Source organism: Barbus barbus (genome assembly GCF_936440315.1).
Source record: "Barbus barbus genome assembly, chromosome: 7".
NCBI lineage: Eukaryota > Metazoa > Chordata > Actinopteri > Cypriniformes > Cyprinidae > Barbus > Barbus barbus.
Genome location: NC_136735.1, coordinates 24,809,377 through 24,826,236, shown reverse-complemented (window position 1 = coordinate 24,826,236; position 16,860 = coordinate 24,809,377). Strand labels below are relative to the sequence as shown.

General features: G+C 38.5%; 1 protein-coding gene across 7 annotated transcripts in view; it reads right to left on the bottom strand.

The window, feature by feature from the left end:
- The window catches only part of LOC306872643 (sister chromatid cohesion protein PDS5 homolog A), a gene marked incomplete at its 3' end in the record, with an annotated part of 50,904 nt that extends 34,920 nt beyond the window's left edge, over positions 1–15,984 (bottom strand). Inside the window, exons 1-2 of one of the 7 annotated variants that reach the window (XM_079421304.1) lie at positions 15,594–15,984; positions 14,970–15,131 (exon numbers count right to left, since the gene is read on the bottom strand). In XM_079421304.1, the coding sequence (XP_079277430.1) occupies positions 14,970–15,098 (129 nt within the window). In that variant the 5' untranslated portion in view covers positions 15,099–15,131; positions 15,594–15,984. The remainder of the gene's footprint in view (positions 1–14,969; positions 15,132–15,593) is intronic. The other 6 variants (XM_079421303.1, XM_079421302.1, XM_079421298.1 and 3 more) reach the window with 6 other exon arrangements.
- Positions 15,985–16,860: the final 876 nt, after the last annotated feature.

Here is a 16,860-nt window from a genome sequence, read left to right as displayed (position 1 = left end):
GTACAAACAGAAAATTGTAAACATAAAACATCATATCACTTTAAACTTACACTGACTATCCATATTAGCAATATAAACAACACAGCTATAAGGCTGGACAATGGATTAAACTATGTGGGTGCTGTGATTAACTTTTAAAAGTAAAAAAAAAAAAAAAAAAAAAAAAAACCCCCGCAAAACTGAAGCAGTCTGTGAGAAGGAAACACAATGTTTCAATCTGTCAATCACTCTGATATGCAATTAAAATGAGTGCACTGACTGAGTGCTGTCTGTCACTGTCTTTAATCACTTCTATGCATAACTGTATGGTAGTTAATGCCACATGCACTGTAATATTAAGTTCTATATTGAAAGCTAAATTTTCAAATGAAAATAGCAATAACGTGATCGTTTTATAAAGTATGCGTATAATGTGTTAAGGGCTTTCGCTGAAGGAAAGGGGTGAAAGCTGTGGTGTGATGAGTGGTGAATGCAGCGAAAACTTTACAGAAGATTGGAAACCGATTGCTCTCCCATGACGTTTTGTAAACTGTATTTAAGACAAAGAACTGCACAGATGTAGATATTATAACAATCTATCGATAAACACACACCTTGTCCTCTCCTCTGCGCCACCGCAGTCTGTGGATTGAAGAACGCGTAGAAAGATGGGGAGGAGCCGAAGTCTGCTGCCGTTTGAAATTTAAAGGGGAAGAAACGCAAGATTTTTAGGGGGAAATTTAGGGGTGCTAAAGCCCCCCTAAAAATGGCCTAGCAACGCCCATGACGATGACAAGCCGGAATGAAAACGAGCCGAAATGAAATAGGAGTAACGAGGCTATTTTTAAAATGTAAGGAGTAGAAAGTACAGATAATTGCGTGAAAATGTAAGGAGTAGAAGTAAAAAGTCGGCTGAAAAATTACTCCAGTAAAGTATAGATAGCCAAAATTTCTACTTAAGTAAGGTAACGAAGTATTTGTACTTCGTTACTTGACACCTCTGCATTTAAGCCCCTGAAAATGGGAAATCCATTCATCATATAAAGCAATACATAGTTTCAGACAAAATCTGAAAAATTAAAGGGGCCATGATGAACTAAGAAATCTAAATTCTCTTGATCTTTTGATAAGAGGTTATTGTGCTATAAAAACATTCTGTAAGTTTTAGAACTCAAAACTTTCTCGTTAGTCTAAAACAGCTTATATTGAAGCCAATATGCCAAAATGACAGGTTGTGGAATGTGCCACTTTATGAAGTAATAGTGTGGCTAAACACCGCCTCCACAGAAGATCAATGCCTTCTACATCACTGCCTGTTTAGTCCCACCCACCAACTCGCACATGTAGTAGGTAAATGACAAAAGCAGCAAACGCAGGTCTACGCAGAAACGAAACAAACTTTATTTTTAATGAAGTGCCTGACTGTGTCAGTAAAAACTTGGTCCTTTGTTCACTTCATTTTACCGTTTCGTTTACAAACAAGGCACTACTCGAAGCATTATTTCAGAAACACAAACTGAAAGATGATGCTGTTCTGAATGCATTGGATCCGTAACTGTTTTCATTACATGGTAACTATTGCTTTGTCTGTTATTACACAGGGTAAACGTACCTATTAAGCTCACCAAAATCTACATTGAGACATTTTTAGTGCATAAAATATTGGTTTCAGTACAAAAAGTTGTTAAAATAAAATATTAATCTCTCACACAAAAATATTAAATTTTATTTTAAATGACAAAAGCATTTCAATTAAGATATACATCATTAAATTCAAAAGGTCTGGCTGTGCTTAATGGGTAAATTTGTGTACGCTTTAAGCACTCACCTGTTCCCATTACGCTCACATCAAGTTTTATTAAAAATTACTGTTTATTTTAAGGAAAATTTTTAAAGAATAATTATAAAAATATATATTTTTGAAGGAACAAAGTCAATCACAAAAAAGCAGAACACTAAAATCAAGCAACAAAGCACTCAAGTTGATCAGTTATATATTCATAATGAAGTGTCATTAAAGCACATTGCAACATCTATACTAATCCATGTTCAGCTAAGTAACGTTCAAAAATCAAATACAACAAACCAATAAATATTTAATTCATGGGGATGAACACAGATACTAGCCTCATTATGAACCCCTCTTATTACATGGATGTAAACTCATCTATAGTCTCTTATGGCTGGAATACACTACATGATTTTTGCCCTGATTTTCCACAGATTTACAGTCTGGAGAAGTTAATGGTAGTTGCCAAAGGTCAGAGCCAGTCTGCAGATTTGAGTTGACAGAATCCATAGAAAATCAATTAACTTAATTGACAACCATCAGTTAATATGTGAAGTCTGTTTATGAAGTATTTACATAGACGTTCAGTGTGAGAGAGCTTAAAGAGAGCACACTGAGCTTAATTGGAGCAGCAACAATTTTTAATACATTTCATGTAATATTTATTAAAATTAGGGATGCACGATATTAAAAAATTTAACCGATACCGATAATTAAGTTAGTATTTTTATATTATAATTTTCATATAATCTGCAGTTTGTGCACCCAGGAGAATACAAAATCTAAGATTCACTGATTAAACTGATATTTTAGTAGCTCTGGCCTAACTATAGCAAACATCAGTCCTGACTCTTCAAATGTTTTAAATTTTGTGTAAGGCACCACAATACTTTGTAACAGAAATGGTTTAACAGAATTATGACAGAACTATGGTTTATCTGCAATTAACAACTCATTAACAACAAATTTATATTCAAATATTTCATGCATAAAGAAATGCATCTATTCAACGTTTTTAGTGCACGAGGATGAGAAAGTTATATAGTCTTTGAGCAGTGTTGGGAGTAAGGCGTTACAAAAGTAATGCATTACAGTAACGTATTACTTTTTGCTGTAATGCAATAGTGTAAGGCATTACTAATCAATATTCAGTAATATTTTACTCGGTACATGTTCAGTAACGCTTGCATTACAACACACTTTTAGCCCCCAATTATTATTATTATTTTTTTAAATTTAATTTAAAGTCGGGCTCCTACTTTTTTATGTCCCTAGGCCCGGGCTTCAGGCCAATATTCACGTCATAGTTCAGACGCGGGCCGGTCCTCGGGCCTGTTTTAGGCTTCTCCTTATCTTTATATTTTAGACATCCATCAATTATTGATGAAAAAAAATTGCCACGCTGGTGGAAACAACATGAGTCTGTGCCGCGACTGTCAAGAGCGGCTCGACAGTATTTAGTGTCCTGCAGCAGCAGCGAGCATCAGCACAGCTGAAGAGTTCTAAGCCCCAGCAAAAGTCATTACCATGAATGTGTCCACGGGAAATAGTAAGGATTCACCATCTCCTCGTTAGACGCGCCTTTAGACAGAAATTAATCTTCACGGATAACGATTGTATTAAATAGTTTTTGTTTTCGTTTTTATTTATTTCGTTAAGTAGCAATTTAAAGCTTTCTTTAGATATATTTATGTCTGTGAGGCATGTATTTCGGTTCATTTTTGTGAACGAACGACAGTCGCGCATCACAGATCAGATTTCATTTATCACCTGAGGAGAGAGTCGAGCTGACTGACAAGAGTGAGGAGAGTTTCAAAACGAAATGTAAAAGCGCCTGTTTTAAAAATATTTTTGGATTTTGAAAAGCCTGTTGACCTGCCATTTATCTAAGGTGATATTTATTTATTTTTTAAACATTCGTTTCTCATTTAGCCTATTTGGTTCCACAGTATTTGCTGATTTTTACTTTATTTAAACTGATATTTTTCCCATTATTTTACATCAAGGTGTATACAGTCCGTGCCTCAAAACTTTCCATCTCACTAATAAACGTTCTACGTTTTATAATTATTTGTTCCTCAGTCTGATTTTCAGTTTTGTATAGGCCTACCATGCATATTTAAAATTTGTAAGTTATCTGTTATTTTATATTAGGCATATAGCATGGTGCATTTTTATTCGTTTTGTTAATAAAAGTTAGCTATATGTTCTATGTTGTATTTTGTTGTTGTTTGATGCCGAATTGCCGTTAATTTAAAAGTGAAAATAAAATACGCACTGTGCTTTTACAAGCTATTTAAGCAAAGGAAAGTGAGAAAACTCAAGCGAACTAAAAGCAAACAACTGCTTGACGCCGAATTGTCACTAATTTAAAAGTGAAAATAAAACGCGCACAGAGCTTACAAGCCATTTAAAACCACAGGAAAACGAGGAAAAGAGAGAAGACTCAAACGACGTCCACCCCCCATCCACCGAGGGGATACCGGTAAGGTGTTGACACACGTCGATTAACCAGTGGGAAAATTTCCTCACTGTCACAATCTTACTTGATGCCTTTTTTCCTCCTTTCAGAATCCTTGCTGAACACGCGCTGGAAATAGCAATGGCATTGTCCTCCTCTGCCACCGAGAAAAACTTCCAGACCGGTGAAGACATGTTCGCAAATGAAATGATGACGTAATGAGCACAACACATGCTGAGAGTCACTGCAGCTTAAAGCTGCAATCACTTGCACTCGGAAAGAAGATGAATCTCAGATAAATCAGACTGATTGATTGATTTACCAGCAAGCATACTTTTTCGATCTAGTTATCGGATTTAATTTATTTATCGGAGCAATAAAAATGACAATTTTCTCTCATATCGGTGAAGCGGTGTGATTCATAGTTGTTCACCCTTTAAGCTCACCTTAAAATAATAAAAAAAAAAAAACTACAGCAGTGTAAAACCACAGACCAGCAATAAGCTGAACATTTATAATATTATGGATGTAAAAGTACAAGCCAGTAAAGCCTGTGAAGTAATATATTAGTGTAGCACACAGTCTTATACAGCTAGTCAGCTAACTGTGTTCTGTAGCATCTGCGCTGTGTTGCCAAAACTATATTTTGGATCTAATGTAATTATTTCCCACATCCAAGTTCCAGGATATAATATGCAAAAGTCTGAACATTAATCTCTTAATTTTACAATAAGTAGTGAAACTAAAGAATTATCTTCTGCTCACCAAAGAAAAAAAATTATGACTCTAAGCTTTTGAATAGTATAGTGTATAATGTTACAAAAGCTTTTTTATTTCAGATAAATGCGAATCTTTGGATCTTTCTATTCAAAGAATCCTGAAAAAAAAGTACTCAAGTGTTTTAAATATTGATGATAATAACAACAACAATAATAATGTTTCTTGAACAGCAAATCAACATATTAGAATGACTTCTGAAGAATCATGTGACACTGAAAACAGTAGTAATGATGCTGAAAATTTTGCTTTGCTCACAGGAATAAATTACATTTAAAATGTATTCAAATAGAAAGCAGTTATTTTAAATGTTAACTGACGAGTAACTGTTTCAGCGTAGATAATCTACAGCATTTAATTTAGCGCTTTGGACGCGAGCTTATGCAGCGCTGTTTGAGTACATGCAATTTGTGAGTGTATTAGAAAACACAACATTCTGCAGTTTATATAATTGTTTAAGGCCATTTCGTGATTTCAATAATCGAAGTAACCAGCAACGACCACCCCTTCCTCTTCTCATCGAAGACATGCAGTACTAGTCTCACGCTGTCAGTGCTTGTCATGATTTTTTGTGTTTCTCTGACAATTTTGAATGCTTCCACACAGCTGACATGTTTGCTGCATTAGTGCGCACCTCTATTTGATCGTGTCACGTCATTGTTTGGTACAATTTATTCTGTCTTTTCGCTTATTCAGCCGAACACCGAAAGACCTTTTTTTGTTGTTGCTATTTTCGATTTGGTGCATCCCTAATTTATGCGTTTTTAACCTAAAACACAGCAGCATCCATATGAAGGATGTAGGCTGTCAAACATACACAACTGTTTGCCAATCATAGCAGTGGATACTTCCACCACGCCTATTCAAACAGAGCATTCTGATGAGTGGGGTTAAAACAGGGCAGTTCATGACCCATTTAAAATAATTACATTTATTCCCAAAAATTATTTAAAAATAAAATAAACACTAAGAAAAATGCAGTAAACCAAGTTCTTTTGTTCTGAAAGCTTTTCTAAACAATACTACTACAATACTATCCTTTCTATGCCACTGACTTCCATCAATACATAGGCTATTCAAACAAACAGAAAGAACACAAACATCAATTATGCACTGAAAATGACAGCAAGAAATTAGTTGTTTACTGACCCAAATCAAAAGTGCACACCTCAAAGTCTTAATATTCACTAGATACAGCTTTACTCCCTCGGTCAGTGCAAGTCTAAGGTATTTTTTCACATTTTTTTTTTTTGCTTATCAAAATAGATTTGGAGAAATTTTGCATTTTATCACTTGATCACTCTGTAGTGAATGGGTGCTGTCAAAATGAGAGTTCAAACAGATGCAGATAAAGTCTTAATTGTTGGCGATTTTAATATCCATGTTGATAATGATAAAGATGCATTAGGATCAGCATTCATAGACATTCTGAACTCTATTGGGGTTAGACAACACGTTTCAGGGCCTACTCATTGTCGAAATCATACTCTAGATTTAATACTGTCACATGGGATTGATGTTGGTGGTGTTGAAATTCTGCAGCAAAGCGATGATATCTCAGATCATTATCTAGTCTTGTGTAAACTCCATATAGCTAAAACTGTAAATTATACTCCTTGTTACAAGTATGGTAGAATCATCACTTCGCCCACAAAAGACTGCTTGGTAAGTAATCTTTCTGATTTATCTCAATTCCTCAGCATATCCAACAGTGCAGAAAAACTTGATGCAACATGCTATGGACTCTCTCTTTTCTAGCACTTTATATACAGTTGCTCCTTTACGCTTAAGGAAGATCAAAGAAAACAGTCTGACTCCATGGTATAATGAGCACACTCGCACCCTAAAGAGAGCCCGGAAAATGGAGCGCAGATGGAGGAAAACAAAACTAGAGGCATTTCGTATAGCTTGGCGGGAAAGTACCCTATAATACAGAAAAGCATTAAAAACTGCTAGATCTGATTACTTTTCATCTCTTCTAGAAGAAAACAAACATAACCCGGTATTTATCATTGTCATTAGGATATGTCCCCAAAACCTTCAAATTGGCTGTTATTAAGCCACTCATTAAAAAACCACAAATGAACCCCAAAGATCCTCACAATTATATTCCTTCTTAGAGAAAAATGGTATCTGTGTGGAATTCCAGTCAGGATTTAGACCGTATCATAGTACTGAGACTGCTCTCATTAGAGCTACAAATGACCTGCTTCTATCATCTGATCGTGGTTGTATCTCTTTATTAGTGCTACTGGATCTTAGCGCTGCGTTCGACACCATCAACCACAACATTCTTTTAAATAGACTAGAACACTTTGATGGCATTAGTGGAAGTGTCTTAGCATGGTTCAAATCGTACCTATCTGACCACCATCAATTCGTAGCAGTGAATGAAGAGGTATCATATTGATCACAAGTGCAGTATGGAGTACCTCAAGGCTCAGTACTAGGGCCGTTACTTTTCACACTTTACATGTTACCCTTGGGAGATATTATCTGGAGACATGGTGTTAGCTTTCACAATTATGCTGATGATACTCAGCTCTATATTTCTTTGCGCCCCGGTGAAACACACCAAATTGAGAAACTAAGGGAATGCATAGTCTATGTAAAAAAACTGGATGACGAGTAACTTCTTACTGCTAAATTCTGAAAAAACAGAGGTGTTAATTATCGGACCTAAAAACCCCACATCTAATAACCTAGAACACTATCTAAAACTTGACGGCTGCTCTGTCAATTCTTCTTCATCAGTTAGGAAGCTAGGTGTGCTGTTTGATAGCAATCTTTCATTTGAAAGCCATGTTTCTAGCATCTGTAAAACTGCATTTTTCCATCTCAAAAACATATCTAAATTGCGACCTATGCTCTCAACGTCAAATGCGGAAATGTTAATTCATGTGTTTATGACCTCAAGGTTAGACTATTGTAATGCTTTATTGAGCGATTGTTAGGGATGCTCCAATCAGGATTTTTGCAGCCGATACGAGTACCGATTTCTTGTCATGGTGATCGGCCGATACCGATGCCGATTCTGATGCTTCAAGCTTTATATAACATGTAATAATATTATATAAATAATCATAATATTTGTTAGTAAAGCTTGGCAAATTCTCATCCAGCACTCGAACCATCAGCACTGGAGCTCCTCAGGGCTGCGTACTCTCCCCACTGCTCTTCTCCCTCTACACCAACGACTGCACATCTAAAGACCCCTCTGTCAAGCTCCTGAAGTTTGCAGACGACACCACACTGATCGGCCTCATCCAGGACGGTGACGAGTCTGCTTACAGACAGGAGGTTAAGGAGCTGGCTGTCTGGTGCAGTCTCAACAACCTGGAGCTTAACACGCTCAAAACTGTGGAGATGATCGTGGACTTCAGGAGAAACCCCCCTGCTCTCCCCCCACTTACCATCATGAACAGCACCGTGACTGCAGTGGAGTCATTCAGATTCTTGGGCACCACCATCTCTCAGGACCTAAAGTGGGATATTCACATTGACTCCATTGTCAGGAAGGCCCAGCAGAGGCTGTACTTTCTTCGCCAGCTGAGGAAGTTCAACCTGCCACAGGACTTACTGAAACAGTTCTACTCTGCCATCATTGAATCCATCCTCTGCACCTCAATAACTGTCTGGTTCAGCTCAGCTACCAAATCTGACCTCAGAAGACTACGGAGGGTAGTCCGGACTGCTGAGCGAATCATTGGTACAACCCTCCCCACTCTCCAAGAACTGTACTTATCCAGAGTGAGCAAAAGGGCTGGTAAAATCACTCTGGACCCCTCACATCCAGCACACAACCTCTTTGAACTGTTACCATCTGGTCGACGCTACAGAGCTCTGAGCACCAGAACGACCAGACACAGGAACAGTTTCTTCCCTCAGTCAATACATCTCATGAACACTCAATAAATAAACGTAGAACACACAACTAATACATTATCCATTCACCACACTCACTTATTTTATTTTCTCATTTCTAATTTGCACATACTTCACCTGTACATACATAGTCGCCTATATTATATATTATATATTGTGTATTTTTTATTTTTTTTGCTGCTTTGTACATTGGTTATTGGCTATTTCCTGTTATTTTGTTTCATTACCTGTGTCCTGTCCTGTTACTGTCTTTCTGTTGCACTGTGGAGCTTCTGTCACTACAACAAATTCCTTGTATGTGTAAACATACTTGGCCAATAAAGCTCATTCTGATTCTGATTCTGATAAAAATTATTCCTTATACAGTGAACATTTTAATATTCCTTTAAAATGGTGTTTATGCATAACATTATGTATATCAGGGATACTTAATATAAGACAAAAATAAATGCAAACAAAATGTCTGATGCAACCCAAGGCAGAGATGGGCTAGGACTCAAGTCGCAGTTTTATAGCCTTCAGACTTGACTTGACCTGAAATGACTCCAGACTTTATTCGACTCGAGGAAAAGGACTTGTGAATATTTTAAAAGCAACTCGAGTCTTTTATCCTTAAATACTTCTATAAGTGCATCCGCACCCCGGCATCCATCCGGACTCCGAGCCGTAACAGCAGCACCATTTTAAGTGAGCGGCGCATCAAAACAGCGGAGCGGATCACATTACAAGCGCTCCGGGTTGTTTATGGTAAATATCTTTCAGTGCTATATCCTCGTATTTTTATCTAAAGCTAAACATGCTTTATTCAAGCCCTTTCAGCTCCGTGCACTTTCTCTCTCTGGATGCGTGCCGGTGCCAAGTTCAAGAGCTGCCGTGGTTATTTTAACAACAACAGAAACACGGTGAGAGGCAAAATTATAGATTACTTTCACTAAAATACAGCAGAAAAAAACAATGCTGCAAATACAGTTATTTTTCTTACTATTTATCTATCTATAACTTATGACTCAAACCAGATGTAACAAGACGTTTCTGATCTACATTTAGCAATATATATATATATATATATATATATATATATATATAATTGTTGTTAGATGGCTAGGTTGGAATTTAAACTTTGAAACTGTTATTCTTTTCTGCTCAAGATGAGAACGTTTTGATTATTCAATGTTAGAGAGAGGACTAAACAAATAGAAACATTTAAACTTCAATATGGCGAAGTCTGATGTAACTCATAAGGTTTAATGCTGTCCAATATAATTTAAATTGAAACATTTAAACTACTGAAAGAACAAAACGGAGTAGTTTCACGGTTATCCACGGGCGCTGCGGATAATCCGCGGGTCGGGTAATAAAAAAATGCATTCTGATTATTTGCGGTTGGGTCGCCAGTGGATAAAATAAATCATAAATGATGCAATATTAACTACATTTTTTCATTAGGCAGACGATTTCATTTGTGCGTGTGTGTTTGCCTGATCGGGAAGTTGCAGTGACAGAAACGGTGACATTCCAGATAAAGTTTAAAAGGAGTAAAGCCTCTGTTAATGCTATTGAGTAGGCTAATATGGCCAAAGAAGATATTTTGTTTAATTAATAACCGTTCATAGAGCGGCCGCGATCAGCTCCGGTGCCCGTGCCGTTAAGCCTGCGCTCCGCAGACGCGTGCAGTGATGCGCAGATCAGCTCTAACGTCACTGAATCTGCTGTTAAAAATGAACCATATATTCATAGTATCATAATGCAAAACATACACGACATATAGTCAAACAATTTTTCATTGTTTCTTGAAATGTCATAGGATTTCCACATTGGCGATGACTGCAGCATATGTCCCCATGCATCATATACGTCGCCACGTGTTGACGTGATCAAATTGTGATCGGTACATGAGATCAGCCAAATGTATGAGTACCGATCGAGTCATAAAATATGAATATCAGCCGATACCGATCTCCGGCCGATCGATCGGAGCATCCCTAGTGATTGTTCTGCATGCTTGATCAACAAACTACAGCTGGTCGAAAATGCAGCAGCTAGAGTTCTTACTAGAACCAGGAAGTATGACCATATTAGCCCAGTTCTGTCAACACTGCACTGGCTCCCTATCAAACATCTAGATTTTTCAAACGTATAGATTTTAAAATCTTGTTAACTACTTATGAAGCCCTGAATGGCTTAGCTCCTCAGTACTTGAGCAAGCTCTTATCATATTATGGTCCTAAACGTCCGCTGTGTTCTCAAAACTCTAGCTGTTTGATAATACCTAGAATATCCAAATCGACTGCGGGCGGCAGATCCTTTTCCTATTTACAGCCCAATCTCTGGAACAATCTACCGAACACTGTTTGGGAGGCAGACACACTCTGTCAGTTTAAATCTAGATTAAAGACATTTCTTTAACCCGGCTTACACATAACACACTACTACACTTCTATTATTCAAATCCATTAAAGGATTGTTAGGCTGCATTAACTAGAACCGGGAACACTCCCCATAACACACGATGTACTCGTTACATCGTAAGAAGAATGGCATCTACGCTAATATTTGTATCAGATGGTGGATCGGCTCCGGGAAATGATGTCTCGCCGATCGTCGGCGGAGGCCGGGACACCTGGATGAGCCCCGGGGACATATCCCTAGTGAAGACCTCGACATAAATACAATAAAAATAAAAATAAAAATAAAAGAAAATAACAAAAAATATAATAAAATACCTAACTACATAATACTATTATTGTTAGAAATTGCAACAATATAAAATAGAAATATAATACATTTATACATTTAAAATTTTAATTAAACCAGTAAGTAAACAATAAATAAACAATCTCCTGGCCAGAGGAGAACTGGCCCCCAACTGAGCCTGGTTTCTCCCAAGGTTTTTTTTTTTTCTCCTTTCTGTCACAGAGGGAGTTTTGGTTCACTTGTTGGGGACACTTAATTTCTAGTGATTATCGTCAATTTGATTTCGCAGATACTATTTAAACTGAATTGAGCTAGACAATGACATCTCTGAATTCAATAATGAAATACCTTAACTGAAAATTGAGTGTTTAGTCTTATTTTTTATACATTACTGACACTCTATCCTCCAATTTGATACTGTTAAGTGCTTTGACACAATATGTGTTGTTAAAAGCGCTATATAAATAAAGGTGACTCGACTTTTTGTTTGTTCGTTCTGTGTTCAGTCATTCTCTTACTATCAGTTTTACCAGAGATGAACTACTGGACATAAGGCAACACACACCGGACAATTTTTTGCCGGTTTTTGATTATTCAGACGCTTTGTTGGATGTTCTAGTCGGAGGGGCAGCGGTCCTATTCAAACGTGCGCTTAGACGGAAAAGAGGGAAGCACGCTGGCGCACTGGTTAAGCTCCGCGAACGCGGCTTCTGAACAGCGCTCCCGAATATCCATCTAGCAAATCTCCGACCCCTTCCTAAAAAAACGGATGAACTACTTCTCCTCACCCCCACAAACAAGGATTTTTCTAACTCTTCTGCATTGTGCTTCACTGAAACTTGGCTGAGTGAAGCCATTTCGGACAACGCACTTCATTTGCCGGGCTACCAGCTGTTCAGAGCGGACAGCATCACAGAGTTAACAGGGAAAACGAGAGGTGGTGGACTACGTTTCTACATAAATGAAGGTTGGTGTACAGACGTCACAATTCTGAAGAAGATGTGTTCTCCTAATTTAGAAGCGCTCTTCATAAACCATTCTACTCGCTGCGGGAGTTTTCCTCTTTCATTCTCGTAAATGTGTACGTGCCTCCGGACGCGTGCGTGAGCGCCACGATGCAACAACTGGCTGAACAAATATCTGAAACGGAGCAACAGTACCCAGACTCTCTTTTAATCATTCTTGAAGATTTTAAAGCAAATCTCTCCCGTGAACTGCCAAAATACAGACAGCACATTACATGTCCCACCAGAGACAGTAACATATTAGATCACAGTTACACAACAATAAAGAACGCATATCACTCTGTCCCACGAGCAGCTTTAGGACTCTCTGATCACTGTTGGGTTCATCTTATACCGACCTACAGGCAGAAACTGAAATCAGCTAAACCTGCATTAAGAACTGTTAAAAGATGGACTAATGAAACAAGCCTGTTTCCACCTTACTGATTGGACTGTTTTTGAAGCTGCTGCCACCGATCTGGACGAGCTCACAGAGACTTTAACTTCATATATCAGTTTCTGTGAGGATATGTGCATCCCCACCAGGACATTCTTATCATTCAATAATGATAAACCGTGGTTTACTGGGAAACTCAAACAGGCCAAAGAGGATGCTTACAGAAGTGGGGATAAAATCTTGTATAACCAGGCCAGGAACAGACTAACAAAGGAGATCAGAGTGGCTAAAAATAACTACTCTGAAAAGCTAAGAAGAGAGCTTTCAGTCAACGATCCGGCATCAGTATGGACTGGTCTGAGTAACATCAAGTACAAGACACCACCGCCACAGTCTGTGGAGAATCAACAACTGGCTGACGATCTGAATGTGTTTTACTGTCGATTTGAAAAGGCCAGACTGACACCCAGCACCCGCTCTTTGTCTGACCTTCTCTCAGACAAACTCACACAGCTCTCTGTGCCCACCTCCATCTGTCAGTGGATCACCAGCTTCCTGACAGACAAGCAGCAGCTAGTGAGGCTAGGCAAACTCACATCCAGGACTCTCACCATCAGCACTGGCGCCCCTCAGGGATGTTTTCTCTCCCCACTGCTCATCAAGGACAGAGATGAGTCTGCTTACAGACAGGAGGTTGAGCAGCTGGCTGTCTGGTGCAGTCACAACAACTTGGAGCTCAACACACTCAAAACAGTGGAGATGATAGTAGACTTCAGGAGGAACCCCCCTGCACTCCCCCCACTCACCATCATGGACAGCACTGTGGCTGCAGTAGAGTCATTCAGATTCCTGGGCACCACCATCTCCCAGGACCTGAAGTGGGACATTCATAGTGACTCTATTGTGAAAAAAGGCCCAGCAGAGGCTGTATTTCCTTCGCCAGCTAAGGAAGTTCAACCTGCCACAGGAGCTGCTGAAACAGTTCTACTCTGCCATCATCGAGTCTGTCCTGTGTTCATCTATAATTGTTTGGTTTTGCTGAGCTACCAAAACAGACATCAGAAGACTACAACGGACAGTCAGGACTGCTGAGAGGATTATCGGTGCCCCTCTACCCAACCTCCAAGATCTTTATATCTCCAGAGTGAGGAAAAGGGCTAAGAAAGTCACTCTGGACTCCTCACACCCAGCTCACTCTCTCTTTGAACTGTTGCCCTCTGGCCGGCGCTACAGATCACTGAGCATCAGAACAAGAACAGTTTTTTCCCCCAGGCCATATCCCACCTGAACAACACATAACACACCCCAGTACTGTACATCTGTAAATAACTCAAGCCCTCATCCATACATAAGACATATGCACATTCACAGTTCTGTCTATGGACATTTTTTCATTTCTGTATATTTGTATTTTTATTACTGTTGTTATTTATAATTTATTGTCTATTCTCTTCATTATTAGTGTTTTTATTACCTTAATTATATGTTGTCTGCACTATGTTTGTACTTCTGTACTGGAAGCTCCTAACACCAAGACAAATTCCTTGTGTGTGTAAACACACTTGGCAATAAAGCACTTTCTGATTCTGAATATGATAGATGCATTTTGCAAATATTATCAGTGCACTATTACTGGTCCATGTACATTCACCAAACGCCCGTTGATGAGTCAAAATTGGATTTAACTAGAACTAAACTAGGCTCACAAATGCTATTCAACCTGTTACAGGAAATTGTGTGACTGCTTGTCATCAAGTACAGTACAGACAGGACACAACATCACGGCCATCCAGTCTAACCAATTCATCATCTTCAGAAGGGGGACATTAAAACATTATACAAGTAATACTACTATAGATTAAGAACTGAAGCATGCATTAGTGTTTTCCAATAAAGCATCTAACTAGTAACTTCTATTAATTAAACCTGCAATAAAGCTGGATATATTAATTCCAGTGATGTGATCGCATTTGTCACTCTTACCTTGAGTCGTTTGACGACTTCATCGTTGCTGATTTTATCAGTGATCTCTTTGACACCCAGTGGGTAGATGATCTTTCCGTCCCCCGCCGGTCTTTGCTGCTGAGGCTGCTGTGGGAACTCCATCATCATTCTCCAGACAGACAGACGGTCCTCTACTGGCCTCTATAGGCAACAACACTAAAGTTCAGCACACAAACCCACCACACCACTACAAAAACACTGAAAAACACCTTGTGCACTTCTGTTTCGTGCTCTCTGGGCGTGCAGCTAACATCTCTATAACCGTGCAATGACACGAAAACCGTACAGACGACAGTTTACGGAAAAATCCCGAATAAAAGCACGAAGCTAATGAAGCTAATAGCAGTCCTAGCCTGAGAGCTAACGAGACCCGCTCCGCTGCCGCGCTTTTACTCTAAAACGTAGTATCTATGCATTTAAAGCTCTCCTGAGAAGGGCCTCCAGATATTATGCACATTCAGACATAACCATACTACTTGGATAATAAAACATCGTTTAAAAGCGCCTCAGAGAGTAAAAGAGCTCCTTGAGCTGCTATTGGCCTAGCCGTCAGCTCCAGGCCTCAAACTATTCAACAAACACACAGCCAACACTCACATTTACCTTTTAAAATCACAACCCGCCGCTTCCTGTGACCCCAAAAAGATTTATTCCATATGGCTCACTCGACACTACTCCACTACAGACGCTATCTTAACTTTAGACGGTAAGAAATCTGAAATGTTTACTTGTTTTTTTCTGCACAAGTTCACTCAGCGAGGCACACAGCGACCACCAACTTGATCATCCCACACAAACTGTTTGAATTAAACTCCTCGAGCGACTCCAGCTGCCTTACAGCCGCCTACAGATCAATCCCCGGTCATTACCTCACAGACAAGTCGTTGTTTTAATTCATGAGTCGGGTTCGGGTGTTTTTTTTAGTTTAGGGCACAAAGCTCCGTCTCTTTCATACAGGGTTGTGTGGACGTCCTCGCGTGGAAAGTGGAGGCGCAGCGACCCCATCGGCTGAAAGCCGGTATTGCAACGCGCCGATGGAGGGAGAAACATTACCATACAGCTTAGAAAAGATACGCCTCTATATGTGAAAGAACGGCATTGAACTTGGTCTACCGTAAATATCAGAGAAGACGTGCCTCTACATTGGCTTGTGCAACTGGTGAAATAACCGCATCTGTGTGTTACACAATTACACAAAGTAGGAAATTGCATAACATACGTTTTTGTACCCCCCCCCGCCTCAAAAAACTAATACATAAGAAATATACATATACAAATTTGTGAAAATAATAGTGTTATAATGTAATATTTCAGAGCGAATCGAATTTCAGAGTGATTTAAAATGTTTTAATGTCTTTTATGCTCACCAAAGCTGCTTTCATTTAATAAAAATGCAGTGCAAATATTAGTAATATTGTGAAATAGTATTAATATTTTAAATAGAATTTTTTGTATTGTAAATTTACTGTCACTTTTTTATAAATGTAATACATATTTACTGAATAAAACGCGCGCGCACACACACACACAATGGGCCCCAAACATTTGGTAGTATATCATGTTTTCTGCATAAATATTAAGTAGCACAACAAAAATCAATGTTGAATGGGGTTTTTTTGAGCAGCAGATCATCCTGAATGATATAATGATTTCTAAAGGATCGTGTGACACTGAAGTAATGATGCTGAAAATGTAGCTATCACAGGAAAAAATTACATTTTAAAATATACTACAATAGAAAACTGTTGAAGTGTAATATTATTTCACAATATTAGTGTTTTTATGTATTTTTGAGCACATAAATGCAACCTTGGTGAGCAAGAGACTTCATTAAAACATTTTAAAACGGTAATGTTTCCAAACTTATATT